General features: G+C 42.7%; 1 protein-coding gene across 2 annotated transcripts in view; it reads right to left on the bottom strand.

The window, feature by feature from the left end:
• Positions 1-17174, bottom strand: part of DNER (delta/notch like EGF repeat containing) — a 366652-nt gene that overhangs the window by 61503 nt on the left and 287975 nt on the right. For both annotated transcript variants that reach the window (XM_032754076.2, XM_058437649.1), the window contains one exon: positions 4614-4736. In XM_032754076.2, the coding sequence (XP_032609967.1) occupies positions 4614-4736 (123 nt within the window). The remainder of the gene's footprint in view (positions 1-4613; positions 4737-17174) is intronic.

The raw sequence follows: 17174 nt of genomic DNA, 5'->3' as shown, positions 1-17174 counted from the left end.
GCCCGGCTAATTTTCGTATTTTTAGTAGAGATGGGGTTTCACCATATTAGCCAGGCTGGTCTCGATCTCCTGACCTCATTATCTGCTGGCCTCAGCCTCCCAAAGTGCTAGGATTACAGGTGTGAGCCACTGCCCCCGGCCTTTTTTCCTTTTTCAGAATGTTCTTAGCTACATATTTGGCTGACTCCCTATTGCACTCATTCTTTTTAGGAGGATAAATATATATACATAGAGTGTTATATACATAGTGTTATATATAGTTATATTATATATATCCTCCTAAAAATATAAAAACTATATATATAATTTAAAAAATATTAATATTAAGCAGTAAAAATTACCACTTAAAAAGCATATATGTAAAGTAAAAAGTTAACGCTTAACTTTATCCCTAAAATACTACCTATCCAAGTTCTAACTCCAGGTAAGTACTAGTTAAGAATTGAAACCCATCCATCTGACGGTTTCCTGAATTTATACAGACATACTATATGTAAATATATATTGGCAAAAATATTTCCAAAAGCGGGAGAATGTCCATCCCCCCACGGAGAGAAAAGCACAGGATCATGTGGCCTCTCACTTCGCCTCACTCTTCCTCTGGGCGGAAGAGCATGACCTTCTACCTACCCTCCCCATGTCCCCACCACTCTTAGTTTAGAAGTTCTACCATTTACTGCTACATTGCTAGGGTTTACCTCCCTGTTTTCAGCAGCCTTATTTAAACCTAAACCTAAATGTCTTCATAAATATACTAAAATTAAATAAACACTTTACCTGCCCATTGGATTTGTCACCTAGGCTGAAGTACAGTGGCGTGATCTCGGCTCACTGCAACCTCCACCTCCCAGGTTCAAGCAATTCTCGCGCCTCAGCCTCCCGAGTAGCTGAGATTACAGGCACCTGCCACCACGCCTGGCTAATTTTTGTATTTTTAGTAGAGACAGGATTTCACTGTCTGGTCTTGAACTCCTGACCTCAGGTGATCGGCCCACCTCAGCTTCCCAAAGTGTTGGGATTACAGGTGCGAGCCACCACACCCAGCCAGGAGTGAAATCTTTAACACACTTGTATGCCTTTCAGTCTTTCCTGTCCTCACCCCCTTCAACACATGGCTTTGTTTTAAATAATATGAAACCACTTTGCTTGTTGAAATTTTTCCTTAAGAGGGAGAGTGGTGGACACAGCCTAGAGTGACCCCTAGGGAGTCACACCGTTGTGTAATTCCCTCCCCTTGAGTGTGAGCTTCCAACCAAGAGCAAATGGCAGTTAAGAGGTTTTGAAGATGCAATTAAGGTCCATAATCAGTTGACTTTGAGTTCCTCCCAGGTGGGCTTGGCCTAACCAAGTGAGACCTTTAAGAGGGTCCAGGCTGGGCTCGGTGGCTCACGTCTGTAATCCCAGCACTTTAGGAGGCTGAGGTGGGTGGATCACCTGAGGTTGGGAGTTCAAGACCAGCCTGACCAACATGGAGAAACCTTGTCCCTACCAAAAGTACAAAATTAGCCAGGCATGGTGGTCAATGCCTGTAATCCCAGCTACTCAGGCGGCTGAGGTAGGAGAATCTCTTGAACCCGGGAGGTGGAGGTTGCCATGAGCCAAGATCGTACCATTGCACTCCAGCCTGGGCAACAAGAGCGAAATTCCATCACAAAAAAAAAAAAAAAAAAGTCCAGGCCTTCCCGGAAGTTCAAGACTGGAAGCAGTGGGGGCTCTGTCATGGTGGCTGGCTTTCAAAGAGCAAGCTGTCACAAATCCTTCAGCCACAAGGATACAAGTTCTGCCAATAACCTAAGGGGACTTGGAAGCTGATCTCTCACTATTCAAGCCTCAGATGAGAGCTCAGTCAGTCAATACCTGGCTTTCACCCTTGTGAGCCCCTGAGCTGGGAATTGACTAAGCCACACCTCGACCTAGGAAACTGTCAGGCAATAGAAGCATGTTTTAAGCCAGTACTGGGTACTGATTTGTTATGCAGCAATAGATAGCTGATACAGAAGGTGGATCTACTTTTTTCAAGAGACTTTCCTTCACCATTATATTACCATTCACAATCACATAAATATCATCTATTTAGATTTATGCCTGCATTTAAAGGGATAAATCCCTTCCTTCCATTCTCTGTCTTCCCCTATCTGGATATCTTTGTTTTGATTTAGTTCCTATTTGGTGGGGATGCTTATTAAGGTACTTATCTTAGGGTATAGAGTGCTACATTTTCTGTATCCTTGAATGTATGGCAATGTCTTTCTTTTGCTCTCAAATATAAACAACCCTTTAACTCCTAGTCCTTTTCATTTAAAAGTCTGAAACGCTGCTCTGCTATCCTTTACCTTCATGATAGAGAGGGGCAGTACAATGCTGGTTTGATTCTCTTTCTTCTGTATGTAACCTGTGATCCCTTCGAAGAATCTTGTAAAAAATTCTCTTTATCTTGCAGTTACAAATTTTACCAGGAAATCTCAAATTATATATCGTCTCCTTCATTAATCCCACTACTGCCCTGTGAGCCCATTCTATTTGAAAGTAAGACTTTCTTCACCTCACAGACACCTCCTTCTAGGAGTTAGTGAATTCTGCTTCTATTTCCACATGCTCCTTCTTCTGAGCACCCATCGCTCAAGCAGAAGCAGATCTCTCGAATCTTTTCTCCATGTTTCCTGTCTTTTCACTCGTGGTTTCCACTTCCTCATATTTTGATTCTCTCATGCACTAGTTCCTCCTTTTTATTCAGATCCAAATTCAATTTTGAGTGGTATACATTACTTTCTTCACTTCCTTTCTTGAGTGTTTAGAGCTGTTGTTGCAATTTTTGTTTTTATTTCCCAAAACTTTTCTCCCTCTCTGAGTTGCTGGTGTGGGCTCCTTGTACTGGCCAGGCTAGAGGGTGGAAATCTCGGCTGAGACAGACAACATAACACATTCCCCTTCAGGGCTGGATGGGCAGCCAATGGGGCCCTGTGTACTAAGGCATGAGGCAGAGAGAGGCCTCCCAGTTTGGTGTTCTCAAGGCCACAAAAAATGGGGGGTGGGGGGGCAGCTCTGCCTACTGTGCAATTTCCTTAGAGAGCAGCCCATATCCATGAGATCAGTACGCCCCTCTGCCTCCTAGGGTCAGATGCAGCACAATTACAGCATGCACTTCCTCTCTATAAGCTGAAGGAATTTTTGGACTCATCTGTTCATTGAGTCATCAGTTCTCTCTGGAGCCCTCATCCCCTGTTCTTGTTGTTAAGCAAAGGCTCCCAGCACACATACCCTTTCCTGAGACCCCGGATCTTCAGATGACCCCATTTAGGGTCATCTACCTTATTGAGCCATCCCTAGCAGAGAGTCAGGAGGGATCAGAGATATTGAATGTCAATGTGAGCTACCATCTTCCTGGAATCTTCATTTGTTTGGAGTAAGAAATCTATGAAAATATTTATAGACATGGAAAGGAGCAAGGGGAAAGAAGGAGGTTGAAGATAGGTAGAGAGAAAGATAATAGATAGATAGACTCAGAACTGAGAAGCCTGAGAATGAAGCCAACACATCTGCTGTTGTGTCCTGGTAGATGTTAGTGGAGTTTTGTTCTAACCGAACGTCATACTCCAAAAGAAGCATCAGATCTGTGGAACACAAAGTCAAGACTTGGCCCAGCTTCAGCCCTTTTATCCAGGAGCTTAATCAAGTTTTCAGTGTAGCCTACAAGGCCATGAGACTTGCCAAAAAGGTTACTAAATAAAGGTAGGTTCATCCAAAGAGAAGCAACGGTGAGGGCAATGCAAGGTCTCCAGGCAGGTGGATGGCATCAAGCAAGCAGCAATAGGAGCAAGCGGTTAAGTGAAATGGCTATAAATAGAGCCCACAAAAGCATTCCAAAATCTAAACCCGGCCCTGCAGTCATGGCTTAGAGAAATGTGTGCAACAGCTGATAAATAGGCTCTCCTGGAACAGGGCCGTCTGAGGGTACCCGGGCTCCAGGAAGCCTTGCCATCCACAAAACGTGGCCAGAGGCCAATGGAGAGGCTGAGAGAAAGGGCTTTAGGAACCATGCTCACCAGGCTTATAGGGGAAGAGCATTACTGCCCATCTCATGGGGTTTTTGGGGGGATTTAGTGAGCTATGCACATTAGGGGTTAGAACGGGGTCCACACATTAGAAACATTCTGTCAATGTCGCCTGTTTTTAATAAGCATTAACTTATTTGCCAATACATGGGACTCCGCCTGTCTCCTCCCCAAGGAAGAACAGCATTCTATCTCTACATAAGAAGCTTTATAGGACAGCATCCTTCCTCTTCCACAGTTTTCACAGCCATGGTCTCTGACCTATGTCTGACAGTCCATCTTTATATCACTTTTTGTTTTCAGCTTTTTACACATTCAACAAAAAGGAGAGCAAGGATCCATGAAGAACAGGACAGGAGAGAGAGTTGTTTCTCAATCTATCAGGAAGAAACCAGAGACTTGCAAACTGGTCTCCTTGGACCCATTAATCATGCCAGCTTCAGCATTTGATTTTCATTCTGAACAATTCATGGTCCAATTAGAGGTTTATGCATTTACACCAAAAAATACATGATGTCATTTAGAGCCATTCTGGCACAGGAAGGCCAGGCGACCTCTCACCTTTGTATTCTGCCAGGCACACACACTCATAGCCATTAACAAGATCCCTGCAGGTGGCTGCATTCAGGCACGGAGCGGAGAGGCACTCGTTATATTCCTCCTCACAGTAGAGGCCGTGGTAACCTGAGAGACAGAGAGAAAGGCCCACTGTCAAATGCATCCCATTTACAACCCACGCGGGACCAGCCTGCCGGGAAGGCAGTTGGGGGTATTCATTAGAAAGTATGGTACAAACAGATGGGATTTCAGGAGCTAGATCTCTTGGAGTAAAGTTGAAAGGTAGATTTGGGGGAAGGCTATGAAGAAGCCTGTTCTTATCACACTTTTTCATGATCCCAAGTATAAAAGAAGTGATTCCATTTATCCACTGACATTTTCATCATAGTGCATCCAACGGTGTTGGTGTTAGGGTGATCCAGTCACTGAGTGTGTCTGCTGCGGCCATCAGAGATAGTGAATGAGCAGGATTTACAGCAGGGGAGAAGCAAACAGCTCCCTTCAAGAGTGAGAACCTGGCTCGGTGTGGTGGCTCATGCCACCACAAAGTGCTGGTAAGATGCCGAGGCAGGTTGATCACTTGAGCTCAGGAGTTTGAGACTAGCCTGGCCAACATGGTGAAACTCTGTCTCTACTAAAAATACAAAAAATCAGCCAGGCGTGGTGGTGGGCACCTGTAATCCCAGCTACTCAGTAGGCTGAGGCAGGAGAATAACTTGAACCCAGGAGGCAGAGGTTGCAGTGAGCCAAGATTGTACCACTGCACTCCAGCCTGGGCAACAAGAGCAAAACTCCATCTCAAAAAAAACAAAAGAAAACAAAAAGTGTGAGAACCACATTAGAAAAATATATCTGTATTTCCTTTTCAAGTCAGAAAAGAAAATTAGCTCAAAATGCTTAACTGAAATTCTTGATGAAATGTGTGAGGGTATTTTTTTTATTGCTTGTTTAAAGATATTAGTATATAAATTATAATATTTTAAATTGTACCTAAATGTTTAAATTACTAAAGAAATAATAATGTAAGTGAAGAAAAAATAAACCCACAATTTCTTGATAAAGATGGGTTTTACCCTCCTATTTGTAAAACAGGTGTTTATTCTAAAGGACAAGAAGACAACATTCTTTGAGATTCACTCATGAGGGTTATGCTGTTTTCAACTTTTGAAAACATGTGTTACTGCCAATTTGCAGTGAAACCAGGCCATTTTTGTCCAGCCCTGTCCAAACAATGAAAAACATATGAGTGTTTTCAAAAGTCACACTGTCTGTGTTCGTTCTGAATTCAGATAAGCAGAAAAAATAAGCCCTCATCCAAGTAGGAATTAGAACTACTAGCTTTTCCCTAGCCTTTCCAACGCACAACCAACTCTCAAACTCAGAAAGTCCCATTAGAACATGCTAATATGTTGAACTGTTTTGTTTCTTGTGCCTATCATAAAAGTAGGTTAAGCTCATATTTGCATTATTAACAGAGCACTTTTCAAATATGTTGCCATTTCAGTTGTTTTTGAACAGCTTTCCAAATTTCGGTTGTGATAATGGCCCCTTTGAGGAGCACTTGACCTACCTAAGACAAATATACTATAGTTTTCAATTCTTCTGAAAAGTAGTATGTTACCCTACTTTTTGGAACTTTAGGGAAATATTTCTATATCCTTCATTAGAGTATTTCCATCATGTAGATAAGAGGTACTCAACTAGCAGCAATTTTGTCCCCCAAAGGACATTTGAAAATGTTTGGAGACATTTTTCATTGTCACAACTAGAGGTAGGGGGAGGGGTTCCTGCTGGCATCTAGTAGGTAGAGTCAAGAGTGCTGCTAAGCATCCTACAGTTCTACAGGAGGCTGTGCAGGACAGCCTCCCACAACAAGACCATCCAGAAAAAAATAACAATACAGCCAGGTTGAGAAACTCTGTTCTAGACCAGGGGTCAGCAAACTATGGCCCACAGATCAAATCTATCCCAGCCTGTTTTTGCAAATAAAGTTTTATTGGGACACAGCCACAGTCACGCATTTACATATTGTCTATGGCAGTTTTCACACTACAACAGAGGACTGAGTGGTTGCAACAGAGACCATATGGCCTGCAAAGCCTAAGCATTTACTATCCGGCCCTTTGCAGAACAAGTTTGCTGATTCCTGATTTAGATTCAATGAAAGATCTTTCTTTTAACAAGAGTTTTGGATATTAACCGCTTATCAAATGTATTGTTTGCAAATATTTTCTGCCATTCCATAGGTTACCTTTTCATGCTGTTGATTGTTCCTTTGTTATGCAGAACCTTTTAAGTTTGAAGTACCACTTGTGTATTTGTGCTTTTGTTGCCTGCACCTCGGATATCATATCCAAGAAGTCATTCCTAAGGCCAGCGTTATGAAGTTTTTCCCCTACGTTTTCTTCTAGAAGTTGTATACTTCCAGGTCTTACATTTAAGCTTTTAGTCCATTTTGAGTTGGTAGTCATGTATGGTACAAAATAATACAAATGGCCAACAGGCATAGGAAAATAACATCACTAATCAACATCACGAATGATCAGGGAAATGCAAATTAAAATCATAACAAGATATCACTTCACACCTGTTAGGATGGCCATTATAAAAAACAAAACAAAACAAACAAAAACAGAAAATAACAAGTGTTAGGGCAGATTTGAAGAAATTGGAACCTTTGTGCACTGTTGGTAGGAAGGTAAAATGGTACAGCTGCTATGAAAAACTATAGAGGTTCCTCAAAAAATAAAAAAATAGAACCACCACATGATCCAGCGATTCCATTGCTGGGTACTCAACCAAAAGAATCGAAAAGAGGATCTGGAGGAGATACTAGCACTCTCATGTTCATTGCAGCATTATTCACAATAACCAAGAAGTAGAAACAACTTGATGTCCACTGACAGAAGAATGGACAGGTCAAGCAAAGGTGGTACATAATACAGTGGAATATTATTCAGCCTTAAAAAGGAAGAAAATCTTGTCATGTGCTACAATATGGATGAACCTTTAGGACATTACATTACATGAAATAAGCCAGTCACAGAAGGACAAATACTGTATGGTTCCACCTATATGATGTATTTTTAAAATAGTCAAACTCACAGAAGCAGAAAGTAGAATGATGATGATTGCCAGGGTCTGTGGAAGGGGAAAAATGGAGAGCTGCTGTTTAATTATGCAAGATGTTATGCAAGATGAATAAGTTCTAGATATCTGCTGGAAAACAGTGTGTATGGTAAATAATACTGTAATGTTCACTTAAACATTTGTTAAGAAGGTACGTTTAATGCTGTGTTTTTTACCACTATATATATAAATGTATATGTATTATTAAATATATATATATTTTAACCACTATTATATACAGATATATATTTTAGCACTATCTATATACCTATATCTATATCTCTACATCTATATATATTTTTTATCTACTATATATATAGTGGGTAAAAAATACACAACATAAAAACTATATATAGTGGTAAAAAACATAAAACATGAAATATAGATATATAAATATGTAGAGAGAGAGAGATAGAGTGGGAGAGAGAGGTAGAAATATATACATATATATCCATGTATATGTAAAGAGTTAAGTATCTTTTGCTTCTCCTAATATAAGAAGCTTTTTGAGGTCATTGAGGAGTACAATCTCCAGCAGCACCTTTTCAATTGCATTTGCCCTCCTAGGAGATCTTTTAACAATCAACATGGAAGGGTAATATATAACCATAACCCTGCACGCATCTTTGACCTCTGAATTGAGGTGGCATTTAAATAGACAAAAATCAAACAAGCAAGTTTTGCAAGATCATCTTTAATTGTTTCCATTTTTGAAAACAGTATCATTATCTTTTTATACTAGCAATATGAAAAGCAAATGAGGAAGTTATTTTACAGAGATAATTAAGCTGGTGATGTTTTTCTTCCTTGGGGGGAAAAAGATAAAGCTTTCATATTCTAAAACTGTTTCTTCAGAGACGGTAACATTCAAATGTCTTCATGGAAATGTCAAGGCACCCTTTATACTCAGTGCCAAGCAGCCTCAATCGGACAGTTTGAATAAAAAGGCACTCCTTCCAAAAGAGAGGGCTTCTGTGAAAATGAGCCTGTCACCCCCTGCTGATAATTAATTCGGGCAAACAAATTAGCTCAGGGCAGTATGCCCAAGGTCTGAAAAAGAAATTAGGCTAGTCCAAAGAATTTTTAAAAATAAAATAAACGATCAAAGGGTGGGATCAGAGTGGCCCTTTCGAAGGCACTGATCTTTATCAGCACTGCTCCCATCTTTGTATGATTTGCTCCCGAATAATCAGTTCCCATTATTTCTTTTGGATTGACGGGGCACAGCAACCAACCAGATGGGGGGAGTGAGAAAGAGCAGTGGAGATGGCTGCCATGTTTAGCTGAGTGAGTGGATGAAGTCATTATCACCAAGAGGTACCACCAAAGGAAAAACAGGCTTAGAGGAGGAAAAACAGGCTTAGAAGAAGACCAGTTTAACTTTGGACATGTTTAGATTGGGCACACTCGGGCAGGTCCAAGTGGCAGTTGGAAGTATGTGTGTAAATGGCTTAGAAAGAGCACTTTGGGAATTATTCGCCTGGAAGTGGTTTTGAAATTTTCATTAAAGAAGAAAATGGAAGGGAAAGAAGAAAATGGAAGGGAAAAAAGAAGGGGTCAAGGTCAGACCAGATGGGCAGGTGGAGAACAAAGAGCCAGATCAGGACACCGGATAGGGATTGGGCAAAAAGGAGGAGAAATGCCCAAGGTATGCAGTGTCATGGAAGCCAGAGGATGAAAGGATATCAAGGAAAGTGGGTTAGCAGTGTCAGAGGCTCTAATGAGCAAGAATGACCACTGGACTAGAAGATGAGGAGGTCACTGAACACCCTCAAAACCATGGCTCTTAATGCTGGCTGTGCTAGCCCTTAGAGGGTGTTTAGAGAAAATGAGGGGTGGGAGTGATCCTTATGCAATGATTGGAGGGTTCTACTGGAATTTAGGAGGGTAGGAGAGGGCAAAGATATTAAATATTGCAATGCCCTGGATATTCCTGCACAACAAAGAATGCCTCCTCATTCTTCACAACATTGGACTGTTCCACTGGACCCTCATGTAGGTAAAAACCCTGTTGATAACTTTCCCAAACTAAAACCTAACCTCTTTATATGTACAGCACCATTTTAAGATATATTGAGTTTTAAGCTGGGCACAGTGGCTCACCCCTGTAATCCCAGCGCTTTGGGAGGCTGAGGCAGGTGGATCACTTGAGGTCAGGAGTTCAAGACCAGCCTGACCAACATGGTGAAACCCCATCTTTATTAAAAATACAAAAAGTAGCCAGGCGTGGTGGTGGGTGCCTGTAATCCTAGCTATTTGGGAGGCTGTGACACATGAATCACTTGAACCTGTGAGGCGGAGGTTGCAGTGCACCAAGATTGTGCCACTGCACTCCAGCCTGGGAGACAGAGCGAGACTACATCTCAAAAAAAAAAAAAAAAAGGTGTACTGAGTTTTCCTAGAATGTACTACTTGATAAACCAAGAGAAGACTGTACCAAGAATTATTCATCATTTTAAAAAAACACTTCACAAGAACAACAGCTCTAGTGGAATTTAAATCTCCAATAAAGAATATCTATATCCATAAAACAAAAACATCAACAAAAATCACTTTGTCAGATAGTTTTCTGGCAATGCTATGTACAGTAGCTCTTCCCACCAGCAACTCATCACGACACTCAGCTGATTTCCATCATAGCATTTGTAACTGTCTGAAATCCTATTTTTATCATAGTTCCTTACTTGATTATCATGTCTCTTCCTCCACTACAGGATAAGCTTGAGGGTAGAGTCTGCAAATGCAGTATTCACAGCTATACCTGTGGTATCTGTGTCGGAAAAGGCTACACAAATAAAATTGTTGAATAAGCACCCAAAATGTTATCAATTGATTCGATGCACTTTTAAAATGTTTCTATGGTGCTCCAGGACCTTCCAGGTGCCCTGGGTACTGTGTACAAAGCTAAACAGGTCTCCACCTGCATGGAGCGTCCAGTGTGGTAGCAAGTTAGTGGCATCTGCCTTATGTCAGGCCCTTTAGGTGTGTTAACTTGTTTAATTCTCATAAAAACCCAAGGCAATGGGCATGACTCATCCCAATTTATAGATGAGGAATTAAGAGTTAGAGAGGTAAAGAAATTTGCCCAAAGCCACGTAGTCAATCCTGTGTGTTCTTCCTTCTTTCCCATGTTGCCTCCAAACTCATTGTCTAGTGTGTTAGTTTATTAGGGCTCCCATGAAAATACGATAGCACTGGTTGAATTAAACAAAAACTTATTTTCCCAGAGTTTTGGAGGCTAGAAGTCCATGTCAAGGTGTCAACAGGTATGGTTTCCCCTGAGGCCTCTCCCCTTGGCTTGCAGATGGTGGCCTTCTCTATGAGTCCTCGCATGTCCTTTTCTCTGTGTGTCAGTGCTTCTCATAAGGACACCAGTGCTATTGTATTACAGCCCTACCTTTATAATCTCATTGAACCTTAATTACCTCTTTAAAGGCCCTATCTCCAAAGACATTGGAGGTTACAACTTCAACATATGAATTTGCGCGGTGGACTAATTTAGTCCTTAACACCTAGAATCTGAGTTCCTCAGTTACAAGACTGTTGGTATTTTGGACCAGATCATAATTGCGGGGAGCTTCCCTGTGCACTGTAGAATGTTGAGTCACATCCCTGACCGCTACACAATAGATTCCAATAACACCATCCTTCCCAGTTATAATGATTAAAAATGTCCCCGTTGTCATATGTCCCCTGGAAGACAAAAATCCCTTTTTGAGAACCACTGTTCTAGATCCTTTTTATAAGATGAAAGCAACTTGAAGAGATTTGAGGACGTGTGGGTTTCAAATTGTTGTGAAGGGTAAGAGTTCATCCATTCGAGCAAAAGGATTTCTGGACAATACCCAGGGGGGGCTTCTGCCCTTGTGGGTTTGACATAACATAGCCCATGGGGTGACTCTCTCCTGCACTGCTATCCCACCAAAGGAAACAGGCCCTGGTGTATCTGGGACTGGCTCATACCAAGCGAATGAGATAGAGCGGAGTAAGAAGGGAGACCCTGCCTGGTGATTTTTGAGCTAACGAGAACCCTGTTGAATGCTGTGCCCTTGGATTGGGACTCCTCTCTGTGCCCCTTATGAAGCCTCCAGCCACATGGTGAAGCTGGTTTCTAGCTAGTGCTCTTCCTACTTTTCAGATGAAAAGACCACAGCCCTACAGCCTTGACCAGCTCAGCAAAGGCACGGTGGAGCCCAGATTCCACCCCACAGACCCTGACCTGCTCCAGAACAGGACACTTTGCCGCATAAAGGTCTTAAGAGTCACTCAAGTCCTCCTCTCCCCAGTAAAAGGCAAAGCCTTCTGTGGCCTTTCACCATCTTCCCTCTCAGTACTGTCTCAAGACAGGATTTAAACATCAATCCAGGACCCACCGGCTCTGGCTCCACACTGTTTGCTCACAGGAGTACTTTCCCTCTCCTCGCCCATCCCTAATCACACTCAAAAATATCCAAAACTGTAAGATTCTAGCTGTAGCCAGATGGCTTTCACACTTCGTGCAACAGATTCCCAGCAACTCATCTGTCAGTATCACCTCTGGAGGGCGATTTGTGCTTCCTGCTGCCTCAGGCAAACAGGACCTTCGAAGACCATGGTGCTGTGATCAGGACAACCAGGGGGAGGCCATGCCACTCAATACCCTCGTGCAGACTGAATTCAAGGTAAGAGTGAATTTAAGGTGTTTGGGGCTTTTATTTGTTTTTACTTTATGGTCAGGCTGAAGTGAGTGCGGGGCTGTGAAGAGTGGTTCCTTTAATGATGCATCACAGCTCAAAGGATGTTTTCCCCTCTTTTCAGCATGAGTGGATAAAATGTGAAAACCCATGACTTTCTGATTCAAGTCTAGGCCAGTTCCTGGGAGATCAAATATTCCACCTCACCCACAGTAGTTAAAGATATGGGGGCCAGGCTCGGTGGTTCACACCTATAATCCCAGCACTTTGGGAGGCCGAGACGGGTGGATCACAAGGTCAGGAGATCGAGACCATCCTGGCTAATACAGTGAAACCCCGTCTCTACTAAAAATACAAAAAATTAGCCAGACGTGGTGGCAGGTGCCTGTAGTCCCAGCTACTCGGGAGGCTGAGGCAGGAGAATGGTGTGAACCCAGGAGGCAGAGCTTGCAGTGAGCCAAGATCGCGCCACTGCACTGCAGCCTGGGTGACAGAGTGAGACTCCATCTCAAAAAAAAAGAAAAAAAAAATGGGGCACAGAGAAAATAATCCTATTATGTTAACATGATTGTGAGCTTTCAAATTCTGGCTAAACTCACTGATGGTCATAGAGCCCTTCGGCGCTCTGGAATGTGGGACAAGATGCATTCATTTTGCTGTGTAGAGCTTTATTTCAAGGGAATCTGTGTGGGCGCGTGCGTGTGTGTGCATGCGCGCGCACACGAGCGTGTGTCTATCTCCCTTAGCCTCTCTTGTTGCTGGCAGGTTCATAATAGAAATCAATTAAAGAACAGAAATAAAAACAGAGGCAAGCATCTGGGCTCACATTAATCCTATTAAGTGTTCAGATGCTCTTGTTTAAACGACCATGCTGGTTTTGATAACTGCACAGGTTTTCACTGAGTAATCGTGCTTCAGTCACACACACACACAACACACACACAATAAAGCCAGAAAATATTTGTGAACATGGAGGAAGTTGTGTAAGTCAATGAAGAACATTCGTTGGTGTGTGGTGGACAATAGCTGCTGATGTTACTTATTTCTTTAATGTCTAATTTCTTATCCTTTTATTGCTCATGGCACCTCAGCCAGAAAAGAAAATAAATGTCAAAAGACCCAAGTCAGTCAACATTTCCACTTGCTGTGATTTTTATAAACATTAAATTGAAAGGACTAAAGACAGAAGCTAAATTAAATTTTTTGACTGTAAAACCTCCCTATTATTTATGTTACTGAGCCATCTACAAATTTCCACCTCCCTCCCTGGGCTTCCAAAGGGATGGATGATGAAAAGCCAGCTCTAAATCTTATCCTCACTGTTCATACCATGAGTTTATACTCTCCTTCAGTGCAGAGGCTCTCTGGCTTTAGTAGCCACATGGGGAAGGTTGGTAATTCTCTGTTTCTCATATCTGCCTCCTCGATCGATTCATTCTTTAAGTCAACAAATAGTTATTCAATACCTGCTATGTGTCAGGCACTGTGCTAGTCACTGGGGCTATCTCGTGAGTAAAAACAGACAAAGTGCCTTTACTGGGGCACTTATGAGGGGAAAAACATTGATCAATCATTCAAGTCAATGGAAAATCATAACTGGGAAGTATAAGCAATGAGAGGCCTGGTGTTCCAGGAGGGAGGAGAGGGAGGAGATGCAGGAGAGCTGACTTTGCCCCAGGGAGGCTGCCAGGAAGAGAGAAAAGTGAGCTAAAAGGGAGGGGTGTGCAGAAGAATGATGAGGAAATTCAAGGCAGGAAAAGCTGTGGGTGCGAAAGACCCATGGTGGAGGGGACACGGCTTGTGATTTGTTCCAGACATGGATTGGAACCCACTGTAGAGCAAAGGGCAGAGAAGAAATAAGAACACTGGGCTGGGCACAGTGGCTCATGCCTGTAATCCCAGCACTTTGGGAGGCTGAGGCAGGCAGATCATGAGGTCAGGAGTTCGAGACCAGCCTGACCAACATGGTGAAATCTTGTCTCTACTAAAAATGCAAAAATTAGCCAGACATGGTGGTATGCACCTGTAGTCCCAGCTACTTGGGAGGCTGAGGCAGAAGAATTGCTTGAACCTGGGAGGCAGAGGTTACAGTGAGCTGGGATCGCACCACTGCATCCCAACCTGGGTGACAGAGCGAGACTCCATCTCAAAAAAAAAAAAAAAAAAAAGGAAAAAGAAAAGAAAAGAGAAACAGGCAGGTGTCAGGCCTGGCAGTATCTTTAATGTGGGTGGTGGGGGAATACAAAATCAGATTTGCATTTCAGAGAGATTGCTCCAGCTACCCTTTGGAGAATGGGGATAAGACCTGCAAGAATCAATGTGGAATAAATCAGTGAAGAGGCTGCTGCGATCGTCTCAGGAAATCACGGCCGGGATGAGAGTGGTGACAGGGCCATGTGGAATATAAATGTCAAGAGCCATTTAAACAGTAAATAGAAATGCCTGGTAATGAATAGAATGTGAAGGGTGAGAAGGAAGGAGAGGTGGAAGGGGAGGCCCAGATTCCTGGCTCGTTTTATCCAGAGATACTGCAATTTCTTTCAAACGAGTGCAGGAGTTGACATTTATTGAGTCCCCTTCTATGGGCCATTTTCTCTTCTAGGCACTTTAAAATACAACAGAATCTCATTAGAAGGAAGGGGCTGGGGAGGGGAATGGAGTGGAAGGGAACCATATTCTAGAAGAAGCAGACCTTAATTGAACAAAAAGAATTGACAGCTTCTCCCAGAAAAACAGAAGTGATTTGAAAAAAAAAAAAAATCAGTTCATTTTAATGAGTATTTGCTGAAATCTGACTATATTGCCAAGCATTGAACTAGTTGCTGAGGGGTTCAATTGTGCCGTAGTTAAGAAAGAAAGGCCTTATGTAAGAAGACACAAGAAGTCAGAGGTGGAGGGAGGGCAGAAACAGAGAGAGCAGGATCAGGGGAGCATGGGATGGGGAGAGATGAAGAGCAAAAGAGAAACCCTGAGTTATCAAGATGGAGACAGAAAAGAAACAGAGAAAGAGCCATAGAAAGAGAAAAGCCCAAAAAGATAAAACAGAGAGAAAGAAAAACTGGTCCAGAACATGATGGAATTACACTGGGCAGACAGCAAGGTCGCTGCCAGAAATGTCGTGGGCCCCCACAGAGTGATGTCTCCAACTGGTGTAATGACCTTGAGCACTGCTCTTGGAGGGTCACCAGGATGGCAGAGCATACGGGGGCTGGGGGTACAGTGTGAGAGTTTGAGAGACAATGGGACACAGCAAGATTCTTGCTTCCCAAGTAAAATACATATTCTTGCTTCCCTTACTAAAATAAAATGTATTTGATGCTGTTTTCTTTTTATTAAGTACTTTTTGTAACTCAGTATTGCGATTGTTTCTACATGGGGAGCACTGGACCATCAGGCACACAGCTGCAGCTCAGTGCCAGTGTGTCACATCTTCCACCAAGGCCACTCACGGGCACTTGTGGCAACAGAGGATACTTACAAAAGGAGGAGCTTCTGCCCCTCCCTTAGGGGGACACGGGCCTGGCATTGTACATGAGGTGGTAACACAAGGGAAGCATTAGGCACAATGCCTGGCATAAGCACATCATGATGTAACGTGTGGTCACCCAGCCTGTGATGCAAACATGATTTTAAAAGACAACCTGGGGGCCATACTTCTGAAATAGGTGCCCACCTTGCAGACACAGCAAAGGCCCTAAGCACCGTAGCCCTGAAGGACGCCATTACCCTGAGCCATAGTTTCACATGGTCAGCAAAGACCGCTTACTAAAGAAGCGCAATAGCACCAGCTCAGCACTGACACGGTGCCTGGCCGATTAGCCCAGATTTGACTACCCAGGAACTTGAAGATCTAAATTTTTCCAATACGAAACAGCCTGTTTATGTTTGGCTTTTTAAAACCTACCCTTTTTCCTTTTCATAGCCCCATCCCCTGAGATTAACCTCGGGGCTGGATCTGGTTTCCTGCTTGGCAGTAAAACTTCGACTCACTGCTCAATATTTGATTCCAAACTCTGCATTTTCTCTTTAAGAACAGGCTGTTCTCCTCTCATTTCCTTAGCACACAGGCTGATGAATATAGAAGATGCTTGATCCAACTGGGTAAATTGAATTTGCTAGAAAAATAGAATCAGAGGACCAAATAACCTTTGCATACATAAATACGGAAGAGTTCTTTTCTTTACCAGTGCCTGTTTTGCACAAACATGCATTAAAAGGCCTGGAAAAACATCTTCCAAAACTGACAATTGCTTTGTTAATGGATTATTTTATAAATTTAAATATGTATATTCATGTTTTCTAATTTTCCATAACAGAGATATGTTATTGTGTGATATAAGGGGGTAATATCATCCATGCTGTGATGGTTAATACTGATTAACTGATGGTTAATACTGATTGTCAACTTGATTGGATTGAAGGATACAAAGTATTGATTCTAGGTGTGTCTGTGAGGGTGTTGCCAAAGGAGATTAACATTTGAGTCAGTGGGCTGGGAAAGGCAGATCCACCCTCAATCTGGGTGGGCACCATCTAATCAGCTGCCAGCACGACTAGAATATAAGCAGGCAGAAAAATGTGAAAAGAGAGACTCTGGCCTAGCCTCTCAGCCCACATCTTTCTCCCGTGCTGGATGCTTCCTGCCCTCGAACATCACACTCCAAGTTCTTCAGTTTTGGAACTCGGACTGGCTCTCTTTGCTCCTCAGCCTGCAGACGGCCTATTGTGCAACCTTGTGACTGTGCGACTTAATACTTAGTAA

This window comes from Hylobates moloch, unplaced genomic scaffold (genome assembly GCF_009828535.3).
Source record: "Hylobates moloch isolate HMO894 unplaced genomic scaffold, HMol_V3 SCAFFOLD_1, whole genome shotgun sequence".
NCBI classification, from domain to species: Eukaryota; Metazoa; Chordata; class Mammalia; order Primates; family Hylobatidae; genus Hylobates; species Hylobates moloch.
This window is presented reverse-complemented; position numbering and strand designations above follow the sequence as displayed.